This window comes from Ailuropoda melanoleuca, chromosome 11 (assembly GCF_002007445.2).
Source record: "Ailuropoda melanoleuca isolate Jingjing chromosome 11, ASM200744v2, whole genome shotgun sequence".
Classification (NCBI taxonomy): domain Eukaryota; kingdom Metazoa; phylum Chordata; class Mammalia; order Carnivora; family Ursidae; genus Ailuropoda; species Ailuropoda melanoleuca.
Genome location: NC_048228.1, coordinates 4,025,966 through 4,038,930, shown reverse-complemented (window position 1 = coordinate 4,038,930; position 12,965 = coordinate 4,025,966). Strand labels below are relative to the sequence as shown.

General features: G+C 54.5%; 1 protein-coding gene across 1 annotated transcript in view; it reads left to right on the top strand.

Moving 5' to 3' along the window:
- Nucleotides 1-10,855, top strand: part of CHD5 (chromodomain helicase DNA binding protein 5) — a 53,293-nt gene extending 42,438 nt beyond the window's left edge. Inside the window, exons 34-42 of the mRNA XM_034671443.1 lie at nucleotides 5,174-5,263; nucleotides 5,910-6,047; nucleotides 6,320-6,428; nucleotides 8,235-8,367; nucleotides 8,716-8,911; nucleotides 9,709-9,872; nucleotides 9,995-10,109; nucleotides 10,213-10,266; nucleotides 10,763-10,855. Of these exons, the coding sequence (XP_034527334.1) occupies nucleotides 5,174-5,263; nucleotides 5,910-6,047; nucleotides 6,320-6,428; nucleotides 8,235-8,367; nucleotides 8,716-8,911; nucleotides 9,709-9,872; nucleotides 9,995-10,109; nucleotides 10,213-10,220 (953 nt within the window). The 3' untranslated portion in view covers nucleotides 10,221-10,266; nucleotides 10,763-10,855. The remainder of the gene's footprint in view (nucleotides 1-5,173; nucleotides 5,264-5,909; nucleotides 6,048-6,319; nucleotides 6,429-8,234; nucleotides 8,368-8,715; nucleotides 8,912-9,708; nucleotides 9,873-9,994; nucleotides 10,110-10,212; nucleotides 10,267-10,762) is intronic.
- The last annotated feature ends 2,110 nt before the right edge of the window (nucleotides 10,856-12,965 follow it).

Sequence of the window (12,965 nt, the reverse complement as noted above, 5' to 3'; positions counted from 1 at the left end):
TTACATAATGACTCTTTTATTCCTCCTGGTACTTTGTGCTTTAAGGTTTGTTTAGGCTGATTTGGATGGATCTTACTTTTGTTGAGTTTACATTTGATGTATGTTTTAATATCCTTTTACTTAGAAAAATACATGTACACACACTTTTTTGTGATATAATCACACAGGATACAGTTCATCCACTTATTTTATTAATTTATTTTTAAAGATTTTTTTTTGGTTTATTTGAGAGAGAGGAGCAAGCAGGAGCAGGGGAAGGAGGGGGAGGAGCAGAGGGACAAGTAGACTCCCCACCGAGCACAGAGCCCGATGTGGGGCTCGATCCCAGGATCCTGAGACCATGACCCGAGCCAAAATCAAGAGTTGGACGCTTAGGGGCGCCTGGGTGGCACAGCGGTTAAGCATCTGCCTTTGGCTCAGGGCGTGATCCCGGCATTATGGGATCGAGCCCCACATCAGGCTCCTCTGCTATGAGCCTGCTTCTTCCTCTCTCACTCCCCCTGCTTGTGTTCCCTCTCTCACTGACTGTCTCTATCTCTGTCGAATAAATAAATAAAATCTTAAAAAAAAAAAAAGAGTTGGACACTTAACCAACTGAGCCACCCAGGTGCCCCACAGGTCACCCATTTAAAATGTACAAGTTGGTGATTTTTAGTATATTTGCAGAGTTGTGCAACCATCAGCACAAATAATCTTAGAATATTTTCATCACTCCAAAAAGAAACCCCACGTCCATTAGCATTTATTACCCATTTCTTCCTCTCCACCCCAGCAATCACTTATCTTCTTTCTGTCTCTATGAATTGGTGTGTTCTGGACATTTCATGTAAGTGGAGTCGTAAAATAGATGCCCTTTCATGTCTGGCTTCTTGCACTTAGCATCATGTTTTCCAGGTTCGTCCACCTTGTGGCGTGGACCAGGGCTTCATCCCTTTGTCCTTGGTATAAATACAGGGCATTATTATTTATCCAGCCATGAGTTGATGGACATTTCAGTTGTTTTTAATTTTTGGCTGCTGTGAACATTTATGCACTGTTTTTTGTGTGGACATAAGTTTCAATTCTGTTGGGTATCTACCTCGGAGTGAAATTGCTGGATTGTATGGTAACTCTATGTTTAGTATTTTGAGGAACTGCCAGATTGTTTTCTCCAGTGGCTGTACCGTTTTACATTCCCATCAGCAATGTATGAGGGTTCTGATTTGTCCACATCTTTGACAATGCTTGTCTTTTTTTTTTTTTTAAGATTCATTTATTTGAGAGAGAGAGTGAGCACAAGCGGGGTGGGGGGCAGAGGGAGAGGGAGAGAGAATCCCAAGAAGACCTCCTACTGAGTGCAGAGCCAGGTCTGAGAGGCTCAATCTCATGACCCTGAGATCATGACCTGATTCAAAGTTGAGAGTCAGACGCTCAACCGACTGAACCACCCAGGTGCCTCTGACAACATTTGTCTTTTGATCATAGTCATATAATCAAATGAGAAGGGGTGAGAAGGGGTATCTCAAATGGTTTTGATTTGTATTTCCATATGCATAAAGATGCTGAGTTTCTTTTCATGTGCCATTTGTATATCTCTGTTGGAGAAATGTCTTTTTAGGTGCTTTGCTCATTTTTAATTGGGTTATCTTTTTATTACTGAGTTGTAGGAGTTCTTTATAGATACATGTTCCATATCAGATATATGATCTGCAAGCGTTTCTTCCATTCCTTTACTTTATTTTTTTATTATTTTTTTTTTTTAAAGATTTTTTTTTTAATTTCTTTATTCGACAGAGATAGAGACAGCCAGCGAGAAAGGGAACACAAACGGGGGGGTGGGAGAGGAAGAAGCAGGCTCATAGAGGAAGAGCCTGATGTGGGGCTCGATCCCATAACGCCGGGATCACGCCCTGAGCCGAAGGCAGACGCCTAACCACTGTGCCACCCAGGAGCCCCCTCCTTTACTTTAAAACATTTTTTATTGAAGTATAGTTGACATTTATTCCTTTACTTGTAATCTGTGTAATTACATTTTAGGTATATGTCTTATAAACTGTGCATAGCAGGGTTTATCTTCAGTTCACTCACAGAATCTCTATCTTTTAGCTGGCAAGTTTGATCTCTTTACATTTATTGTAATAGCTAGCTATTTGGATGTATTTCTACTCTCTTATTTTGTACTTTATATTACCCTTGGCTTCTTTTTCCTCCTTTCCTGCTGTCTCTTGGATTGATCAGACTTTTTTTTTATATTTCCCTTTTCATCCTTAACTCCTTCAGAAAGTGTCAATCCTAATTTATACTCTTAAGCTTTTAACATGTATCCCTCTTGAATAAGAGAAGGGCTGTGGGTAGCCCCATTCCCTTTCCATCTTCCACATGCTGCTGCTCAGTGTTTTAGTTTCAGCTTGTTTTCATTTCCCAAATTTGTTATGGTGCCTATTTCTAAATCTTTAATCCTTATTTAGATCTTACCATTCTTAGCAGTTTTGTGTTTGCTTTCTTTTTGATCATTGCTTCCTAAAGTGTCTTTCTTCCTAAAGTATACCCTTTAATGGTGCTTTCAGCAAATTTCTGTGTGTGGAAGATTCTCTCATTGTGTGTTATTTTTCCCTTTACTCCTGAATAATAATTAGCAAAGGACAAGATAGGATAGGGGTTTTCCCTCAGCACTTCTTTTTTAAGTAGGCTCCACACCCAGTGTGGAGTCCAACACAAGGCTTGAACTCACAACCCTGAGGTCAGGACCTGGGCCAAGATCAGGAGTTGGATGCTTAACTGACTGAGCCACCCAGGTGCGCCTTCCCTCAGCACTTTGAAGATGTTCATTCCCTGTGTATTCTGGCTTCCACTGTGCTGAGAAGGCTGCTTTCAAGGTAATTGTTGTTCCTTTGTGGGAAATCTGCCTTTTCTGTCTTTCCTGACATGATAAGACCACTTTTAAGATACTCTGTTTGTGTTTGGTCATGTGTGGTTTCACTCCAATGAAATTTTTAATTATCTTGCTTGTGATTGTGATTCTTAAAGCTGAGTATTATGTCTTTCATTGATTGTGAGAAAATTCCCACTCATTCCCTCTTTGAGTATTGTCTTTGTCCCCATTATGTTTATTTTCTCCTGGCATTCCTACTACTCATTGATTCCTTCATTCATCCAGCAAACATGTATTGAAGGCCTGCTGTGTGTTGGGTGCTATCCTGAGTCCCGGGGACACAAGCAATACACCAAAATAGCCCAGCCTTCACATGGATTTGTATTCTAGCCGGGTAGGCAGGCGATCAGCAGTAAACAGAAATATGTCTTTGTTCAACAACAAACTCCAAACGTGAGGAAGAAAAGAAAGCAGGTACAAGGTTAGCCAAAGATGGGGGCTGGTGGATCTGTTCTGTCTTCTTTTTTGCCTGTCTCTCTTGCACAGCTTTTCTTTTCTTTTTTTTTTTTAAGATTTTATTTATTTATTTGAGAGAGAGAGAGAGAGAGAGCGCCCCCACGCACGTGAGTGCACAAGCGGGGGAAGGAGTAGAGAAAGAGAAACAAGCAGACTCCCCTCCGAGCACAGCACCTGGACATGGGGCTCGATCCCAGGACCCTGAGATCATGACATGAGTCAAAGTCAGACTCTTAACTGACCGAGCCAACCAGGCTCCCCTCTCTAAGGCTTTTTGAGTCATCATTAGCTCTAGCTTCTGCTTTTTTCTTTATCCTGTTTGCTTTATCCTGTTTTGCTTCATCATACTTGCTATTTGTGTTATTTTCTGTGGCTGCAAAACGAATTATTATAACCTCAGTTCTTCAAACACCTCCCATGTACGAGCTGCCAATACAGTGGGTAACAAGTCTGACATGGTGTGGCTCAGTCCTCTGCTGAGGGTCTTGAAAGACCAACATCAAGGTGTTGGCTGGGCTGAGTTCTCATCTGGCAGCTCAAGGGGAAAAACCTGCTTCCAAGCCCTCTCTTGCTGGCCGACATCAGCTCCTTGGGGAGGGGGCCCGAGGCCCCATTTCCTTGCCGGCTGTCAGATGGGGGCTGTTCACTGATGTTCTTTTCTGTGACTGGTTGGAGAAAAACCTGCTTTTCGAGGACTGGGGTGATGAGGTCAGGCCCACCCAGATAATCTCCCTCTTGGAGGGTCACCTGTGGCCCATCCCACGCCCCACTTGTACTCCAGGGCCCGGAAGTCTTGGAGGACATCTCAGATTTCTGCAGTGAAAATGTTTAAAATGTTAATGATTGTGTATTTTATTTCTAGAAGTTTTAGCTGGCTTTTTCTAGTTTCCCCTTTTTTTTGTGGACTTGTCTTATTATGGATTCTCGTCTTTCTTGTCTCTCTCACTGGTGGATGGATACATGTTTCTGAATTGTGGTTGGGTGCACCTTTATAGGGATTGTATTATCCTTGGGAGCCCTGTGTCACCTGAGTAGCAGGAATGTCTCTGCTCCATTTCCAGAAGCCCCAGGCCCTGTGGTGTCACTGGTGGACTGGCTGGTTTGGGACCAATTTTTATGGCACTCTCTCTGCTGGGGTGGCAGGGTTTAGATTCCACGGTCATGGTCATGGCCTTGGCAGCTCAGTGATGGGACGTCAGATGGAACTTTCTGTCTTTCGTTGAGTGCACAGCAGCTGGAGGGTGTTGGAGAACCAAGGCAGGTTCTCTGATCTTTGGGGCATGTAGTCTCGTCCTCCCTGTCTGCATGTCAAGATGCAGCCCCAGCCCCCCAGGCCTCTGCCTGGCATCCACTCACCCCCTTCTCTTTATGGCATCGACAATTTCCTTGTCTCCCTGTGAGCTCACTGTGTGTTCTTCCAAGGTGATAGATTTTGCCTGACATTTCTGGGTGTTTGTAAGAGGGTTTTGTGTTAAGGAAGTCCTGCCATGTTGCCCGAACGTTGAGTCCTCTGCTTATCGTTGTGGTAGGGAGGATTTCGAGACTGTGCCTTGAGGAGTTTGGGGGTGGGGTGCTGCTGGGGTGGCGGTGAGAGGGAAGGGGCAAGCCGATGGGTGTTGGGGTCCATGCCCCCCCATCCCTGCCTTCCCAGAGGACCCGTCCTTGATGGCCCCTGTTGGACTCCTCAGTAACGTGATAGGTGGGATTCTATGTGTGGGTGAAATGGAGTTAGAAAGCCACCAGCCCGGGGTCCCCTTTGTCTGTCCTGGACCTGTCCCTACTCAGCAAACACCCTTTGTCTTGCAGAAGAAGTGCTTCCTGAGAAGGAGAAAATTCTGGACAAGCTGGAGCTAAGCTTGATCCACAGCAGAGGGGACGGCAGTGGTTTCAGGCCAGGTTTGGGGCTCTTGTTTGCGCTCTATCCTGTGACCCTTGGGCTCTCGAGGGCACCATTTGGACCTGTTGGGCCTCCTGCTGCTTCCATGGGCGCCACCATCCATCCATTAACCCACCCACCCGCCCACTGGCACTGGTGGGCAGGAGCCCGGGCTCCCCAGCCCTCGGCCGGGGGGAAATGCCACCCCTCTCCTAATCCCTCCTGTGGCTCCAGCCACCACTGGGAGAAAAGTGAGCGAGTCATAGAGCTTGGTCTGGAGCATTTGGGGCTCAGTCAGAGACTTTGTGTACCTGTAGGTGCTGGAATGTTCTGGAACACTCATCCTCAGATGGGACTCCCCAGGACAGCACTGCTGGCCTCTAACTTAATGTGCACTTTTCACAGCGCTCGGCCCTGGGTTCCCAGGTGGTCCTGATTGAGTGGGGGAGCAGCACCTGGGCCTGGAGCCCACCCTCCCTGCTCAGGGCAGAGAGAGGGGGTGCTGGTTTGTCTGTTTAAAATCCCTCTTTGCTGTGAGCCCCTTGAGGATGAGGAGATATGGCTCCCACTTGCCTTTGGGCCCCCAGTCCCCGGTGCTTGGCAGACAGAGGCCCCTGGGCAGTACCTTTCAGATGGATAAATGAATATGGGTCCATCCTCCCGTAGATGACACCAAAGTGGAGGAGAAGGAGCCCTTTGAAACACAGCAAAATGGTGACAAAGAGGAAGATGAGGAGGGGAAGAAGGAGGACAAGAATGGGAAGTTCAAATTCATGTTCAACATTGCAGATGGGGGCTTCACAGGTATTGGGCTGAGGCTGTGGGCAGAGAGCTGGGTGGTGGTTGTCACGGGCTTCCTAACTCTGTGGGTCCTGGGAGTCTGGGCAGATGCTCATTTTATACTAAGGTGTGAATGGTTCATGGAAGTACAGTATATAAGCTTTCCTGGCAACCCTGGAATACTGAACTTCCAGGGCTGGGGAGATGGTGGGTGATAAGGAAGATGCTTTCCTATGCCTGCCTCTGTGAGGGACTGGGGGGGCACCTCATTCCGCTCCCCTCGGCTGGCTTCCCAGAGTTGCACACACTGTGGCAGAATGAGGAACGTGCTGCTGTGTCCTCGGGGAAAATCTACGACATCTGGCACCGACGCCATGACTACTGGCTGCTGGCAGGCATCGTGACGTATCCTTGGCCAAACCCGGCGGGGCGGGACTCCGGCCTATTCTTCTGAGGACCACAAGGAGGGACATGGGGTGTGTGGGGTGAGGAGTCAGGAGCCAGCGCTCTGGATCCGGTGCTGAGGACCCTTTACTGGTGATGGCGATGACGATGATGACCACGGCTGTGGCTCGTGCCTTATGCCCCGTGCTCACTCCGTCCGCACAGCAGCCTCGAGGGGCACCGCTGTGGTTCCCGTTATACAGGGGAGGAAATGATGCTCAGAGAGGCCACGTGACTTGCGCAGGGACACACAGCTAATAAGCCACAGCCCATCCCTCTGACTTCACAACAAATAGCCCTAACTCCTGGCTGATACACACCTCCCCTCCTCCCAGTAATGATGCCTGAAGGGGGCATTGCCATTTATGGTGGGCTCGTAGTCATTCATTCAGTCTTGATTGCTCGTCTCTTATGTGCCAGGCGTGGAGGGTGCAACCCTGAACAGCATTCCCCAATCCCTGTCTTCCTGGGGCTCACATCCTGCTGGGGACAGATGGGGAATGCCGTAGGTTAGCGAAGTGTGGCGTTCAACAGAACAGGACAGGGCAGGCAAGGGGCAAATGGAGTGTTGGGGGTGGGGGTTGCATTTTCTAATGGGTGCTCAGAGGTGACATTTGAGCACAGACCTCCCAGGGGCAAGGGGAGGGCCACACAGCTGCCCACGGAAAGCCCCTCAGCAAAGCTGACCTGGTTATAGGAGAGGGGGAGTGTTCTAGAATAGGGGTCAGCCAACCTTTCCTGGAAGGGGCCAGAGAGTGAATGTTTCAGGCTTTGCGGAGTGATTACTCCTCTCTCATTTTAGCAGAAGCAGCCACGCGTGATAGTAAACCAGTGAGTGAGACCACCTTCCAGTAAAAGTTTAAAAAAATGGGCTGGGTGCCCATGTGGCCTGGGGGCCATAGTGTACTGATTCCTGTCATGGAGGTGAAGGTGTTTGGAGCCAGCCTGCCTGGGTTCAAATCCTGACTGTGCCCCCCACTAACCGTGGGACCTTGGGCACGATAATTTTCTTGTGTGTCCTTGTTCCCTTGACGGCTCTCGGGGAGGACCCTTCCTTGCCTCCGCCAGCTTCCGGCGGCAGCTGTCAGTCCTTGGTTCTCTGGGCAGCTGCCCCACTGCTGTCTCTCCCCTGTACTCAGATGGTCTTCTTCCCTGGGTGTCTGTGTGTCTGGGTCCAGATGTCCTCTTCTTAGAAGGATGGGAGTCACTGGGTTTGTGCCCACCCTAATCCAGGATGACCCCCCTTTTTTTTTTTTAAGATTTTATTTATTTAGTTGGCAGAGATAGAGACAGCCAGCGAGAAAGGGAACACAAGCAGGGGGAGTGGGAGAGGAAGAAGCAGGCTCATAGCAGCGGAGCCTGATGTGGGGCTCGATCCCATAACACCGGGATCACACCCTGAGTCGAAGGCAAACGCTTAACGACCGCGCCACCCAGGCGCCTCCAGGATGACCCCTTCTTACCTACACCTACAAAGACCCCATTTCCAAATGAGGTCACAGGTGTGGGCGTTGGGACTTGAAGTTTCCACCCTCTGGATTGTTAGGACGAAGGGTGCGGTCCCTGAAGCCTCAGTGCTGTCTGGGCCCCTGAGGGCACCTGTCAGGGTCTGCTATCCTGTCGCCATCATCAACTTGCTCACCTTGCAGCCACGGTTAATGACGTGTCTGAAAGCACACCGCCAGGTGCTGAACCCAGGCTGGTCCCCCCTCGCCCTCCCACCTCCCACCCCATGGCCCGGTTTGCCCTTAACGGTGCCCCACCCAGGCACGGCTATGCCCGCTGGCAGGACATCCAGAATGACCCGAGATACATGATCCTCAACGAGCCCTTCAAGTCTGAGATCCACAAGGGCAACTACCTGGAAATGAAGAACAAGTTTCTGGCCCGCAGGTTCAAGGTCAGTCCCCGAAGGCCAGAGCCTGCAGGGGAGGGGCTGCCCCAAGAAGACAGATGACATGGCGGGCCCGGGGCAAGGCAGCAGCAGCCCCCTCCTCATATATCTGGACGTGGGCCAGGCTGTCCACCATGTAGTCAGTCATGTAGTCGGTCAATGAACAGTGTGTTGGGTCCTGGATCTGGCCCAGGGCCCCCTGGGCGGGTGTCCCTGCTCTGGGTGATGGTGCAGAGAACCCAGATTGGTGAGAGCTCCAAGAGAGGGGCTACGAGCAGACCAGGGCCCGTGGGGGTGGGTGCTGGTGGAGGAGGGGCCAGGCCAGCGCTCAGTGCCTCCGGCCTCATCCCACAGCTGCTGGAGCAGGCCCTGGTCATCGAGGAGCAGCTCCGGAGGGCCGCGTACCTTAACATGACCCAGGACCCCAGCCACCCCGCCATGGCCCTCAACGCCCGCCTGGCCGAGGTGGAGTGCCTTGCTGAGAGCCACCAGCACTTGTCCAAGGAGTCCCTGGCCGGGAACAAGCCAGCCAATGCCGTCCTGCACAAGGGTGAGCAAGCCCACTTCCCAGAGGCCGGCTACCTGCCTTCCTCCTGCCCTGTGGGTCCTTGGCCGTCGATGAGGCCACTGATGGGGCAGGGGTCAGCCCAGAGGGTGTAGCTTCCTGGCCAGGATGGGACAGTCCATCATCCAGTCCAGGGAAAGTTAGTCCCTCCCTTCTCTGGACTTCTCGAAGTCTGCTCCCTGTAGGCCCTGGTCTAGGGGTCTAACTCAGAAGTCTTACACACTCTTGCTTATCAAGGCCTGACAACATGCTTTAAACACGGCGTCTCTTTAATGCTCGTAATATCCTTAAGTGGTGAGGTTTATTACCCCATTTTAAAGACAGGGACGTCGATGCTCAGGGTGGTGAAGTAACTGGCCACGATCTCCGGGATTCAGACTCCTGTGCTCCAGGTCTTCAGGAAGCTCCCAGGCTGCTTAGAGGGACGGGGGAGGCCAAGCTCACACGAGAGCCCCCGGACTTGCTGAACCCTGCTGTGTCTGGGAGATGTCTCCTGAGGCAGCGGGGTCCTGGGCCGCAGGCCTCCCTGGGAGTCGGGGCTGGCGGAGGGCCTGGTGGAAGCCCAGTGTTGGCTCAGAGTTTCTGGCTCTCCCTGGGCAGCCCTTGGGCCCCTGGGGAAATGTGCTGTTGGCCCAGGTGGCGTGTCTCCGCTTTGTGGGCCTGGAGGGCCAGCGAGGAGCGCCCTCTGTGCCCGCGGCCGGGGAGGGCGATGGCCCCCTCGCAGATAAGCACCAGCCCGCTGGTGGGCCACAGCTCTTCCCGTCCCCCCTTCCCTCCCGCAGTCCTGAACCAGCTGGAGGAGCTGCTGAGTGACATGAAAGCGGACGTGACGCGCCTGCCCTCCATGCTGTCCCGCATCCCCCCTGTGGCCGCCCGCCTCCAGATGTCGGAGCGCAGCATCCTGAGCCGCCTGACCAACCGAGCCGGCGACCCCACCATCCAGCAGGTCAGGTTCGGCCCGTGCGCCCTGGGCCCGGTCCCCGTCACGCAAGCCCTGGGCGCCCCTGGGTGGGGGCTTGGGTGAGGGGTGTGGGACTACGACCTTTAAACCTGGGTCCTTGCCTCCAGGGCGCTTTCGGCAACTCCCAGATGTACAACAACAACTTTGGGCCCAACTTCCGGGGCCCTGGACCGGGAGGGATTGTCAACTACAACCAGATGCCCCTGGGGCCCTATGTGACCGGTAGGTGCCTGCCGCTTCTGGGCAGCCCGTGCAGGGGCGCCCCTCGGGGGCCCGGCCTTCCCCCCGTCACCGCAGGCAAGCCGAGCTTCTCTCTCTCTCACAGATATCTAGCTGTCCCCGCGATTTCCCTCTGTTGCAGTGCTCATTTCCAGCTGAGGTAAGCCTGCCCCTGCACGCCCCACCGTCCCTTGTCCCCCTCCTCGGGCTGGCGAGTTGGGCCTGGCCAGGATCGGCCCTGATGCCGGCGGGCGTGCTCCCGTGTGTCCACGGCAGTGAGTCTGCCCCAAACCTGGTCTGCACGGCTCCACCTCCACTGCCCGGCGGGGTGGTGGGCACCCCAGGACATCGGCTGCCCACCCAGGGCAAGGGGGGTGGCTCAGGGTCAAAATGGCTAGGAGAGGGGAGCTTACTCCCGGAGAACTGCCAGTTCACTCCGGCCTCCTCCCCCCGGGCCCCCCGGGCCCCCCGGTTTCCAGACTGACCACCCCCTCAGAACGCTCTCTTCCCAGGGCCTCTCTGGCCCTCCAACGTGGCAGGGGGGCCTTGGCTCGGGACCTCCTTCTGATGGGAGGTGGCTGGGACGGGTGGTGGGTTGCTCCCCTCTAACGCAGACCTGGCCGCGCAGCCGGGTGACCGTGACTGGCCTCTTGCAGCCACGCCCGCCGGGCCACCTGCCCGACCCCCACAGGAGAGAAAAGCTACCGCCTTTTTAGGAGCCTTGCCACCTTGGGACGGAAAGGGAAACTAAGTAATGCCATCCCATGGGGGACAAGGCCCAGCCTGGCTGGGCCGGAGCTCAGAAGTGCCACCTCATCACCATGCCAGTGTCCCCCAGCATCACACCCACCACACCGGGACGTGCCCCTTGGCCGCTTTGCCGGACAACTTCTTAGAGGAGATTTCATTTCTTTGTACATCTTTTGCACTTTCCTATTGAAGACTTGAACGAAGTCTGTCTTGATATAAAAGTTGAGTGACGTATGGAGGGGTCTAACCTGCCACACTCACGTCTCTCTGTCAATGGGCTCCAGACTGCGAGGGAAGATCCCAGAAACCCTGCTGCTGCCCCGTGGACTCAGTCCGCCTGGGGAGCCCTCCGTGTGCCCCCGCCCACCCCACCCCGTCTGTACTGCCTGACTGCCTGTGTTCTGGCCCTTGCCCCTCGGGGCTTCCCCGTGCTGGATGGGTCAGGACTGGGGAGTGGCTGCCTGGGCCCCAGGGTAGAGACCTCAGCTGGTGCCCGGGGCTGGGGGTGTCTTCTGCCCCCTTCCTGCCGGGGCTGGAGACCACCAGGTATGTGCTGCCTCTGGTGGGGAGGGGAGCCTGTCAGCAGGTGTCTGTCCCTGGCCCAGCCTGTCTTGCAGGCCCTGGACTCTGTTAGCAGCAGTGGACTACGGCCGTTCTGCAGGGAAGGCCACATGCAGCCTGGGCCCCCGGGAGGGAGGGGAGAAGCCTGCGCACGTGGCATGGGGCTGCGAGAGCCTTAGTCTCGGCATCTGCAGGAAGGGCTTGCCCTCTGTGGGGATGTGGTTGGCATCCTAGCAGGGCACATCACAGTGGCACTGAGGGTGGCCCAGGAGACCCTGGTCCTGCCCTGTGCCCTGGGAGGCCCGTCACACCCCTTGTAGGTACACACTCCCTGTTCGGCCTCATGGCCACAGATGTAAGGAAACTTGGCCACCCCTCGGGGCCCGGACTTATCCCTGTCCTCCTGTCCTCGGAGAGGCCCCGATCTGGTCACTTGCCACCTGGACCGGGGCCACAGCTGTCCTTGCTGCGTTGTCGGAGGGCCAGGGGAAAGCTGGATGTGGAGGCTGGGGACAGGACCTGATGACCGTCCAGCCCTCCTAGCTGGAGCATCCCAGGCTTCCTGTGGGGGACCCCCACTGGGCCCCTTCCTGCACTCAGCCGGTGGTCTCCCGTGAGGGCCCCCGCTGGTGGGGAGGAGTGGGCCAGGCCCTGGGCCTGTGTCCGATGCTTCCTCTGCCTGGCTCAGCCTGAAGGGTTTTCCCAGCCTTGGACAGGGGGCTTCCTGGGGAAGTGTCCTGGCTACAGAATCCAGGAGGGGCCAAGATATAGGGGCCTGTCTGGGGCCTCTTGGGCAATTAGCCCGGTCTCATGGGGTCCCAGGTGTCCTCTGTAAATGGCTCTCTGTGAATCCCTTGAGGGCTGGACCCCAAAGCCTCTTCCATCTTGGTGTTCCCTCACTTCAGTCTCAGTCAGAACCCCTGAGGCTGCCTCTGCCTTGGGACCGTGGGTGGGTGCAGGGGCGAGCACCCTGAAGGCGGCACACAGCTTTCCAGGCCGCGTGCAGCAGCGCTGACCTCTCCTTCTGGGAAGGGCAGGGTCGCCCCAGGCCACTGGTTCCCACGGGGCGTGAGCACAGGCTTGTGGTGTCCTCTGCTCGGTGCCTCCCTGCAAAGGCTCCTTGTTCAGGCCACAGGCAAGGTGACCACATGAGCCCCCTCCCATCCTGGAGCCCTGTGACACTCCCCTCCCAGACCTTGAGTCAGCCCTGGGGCTGGCCTCATTGGGCACAGTGCTGGCCTCCCCTGGCCACAGTGGATGGGTCTGGAGTGTCCAGCCAGGAGGCCCACGGTGACAGGGCTGGGGCCCGCATCTCCACTGCCTTGCCCCAAGGGCTGGTGGTCCCCTTGCTGTCAGCCCTTCATCCCCAGGAAGCTTCCCTCTGTCCCCCCATCTTTGCTTCCAGGCCAGGCCTCCCCCTGGCCCTCCTCCACGGGGCCAGAGCTCGTGTCTGCGATGGCTAGGTCTGGGAAGGGCTCAGTTCTCCACCATCAGCACCTGGAGGCCCAGAGTGAGGTGGGGGGCTTCGGGCAGTCGGTTTCTGGTCTG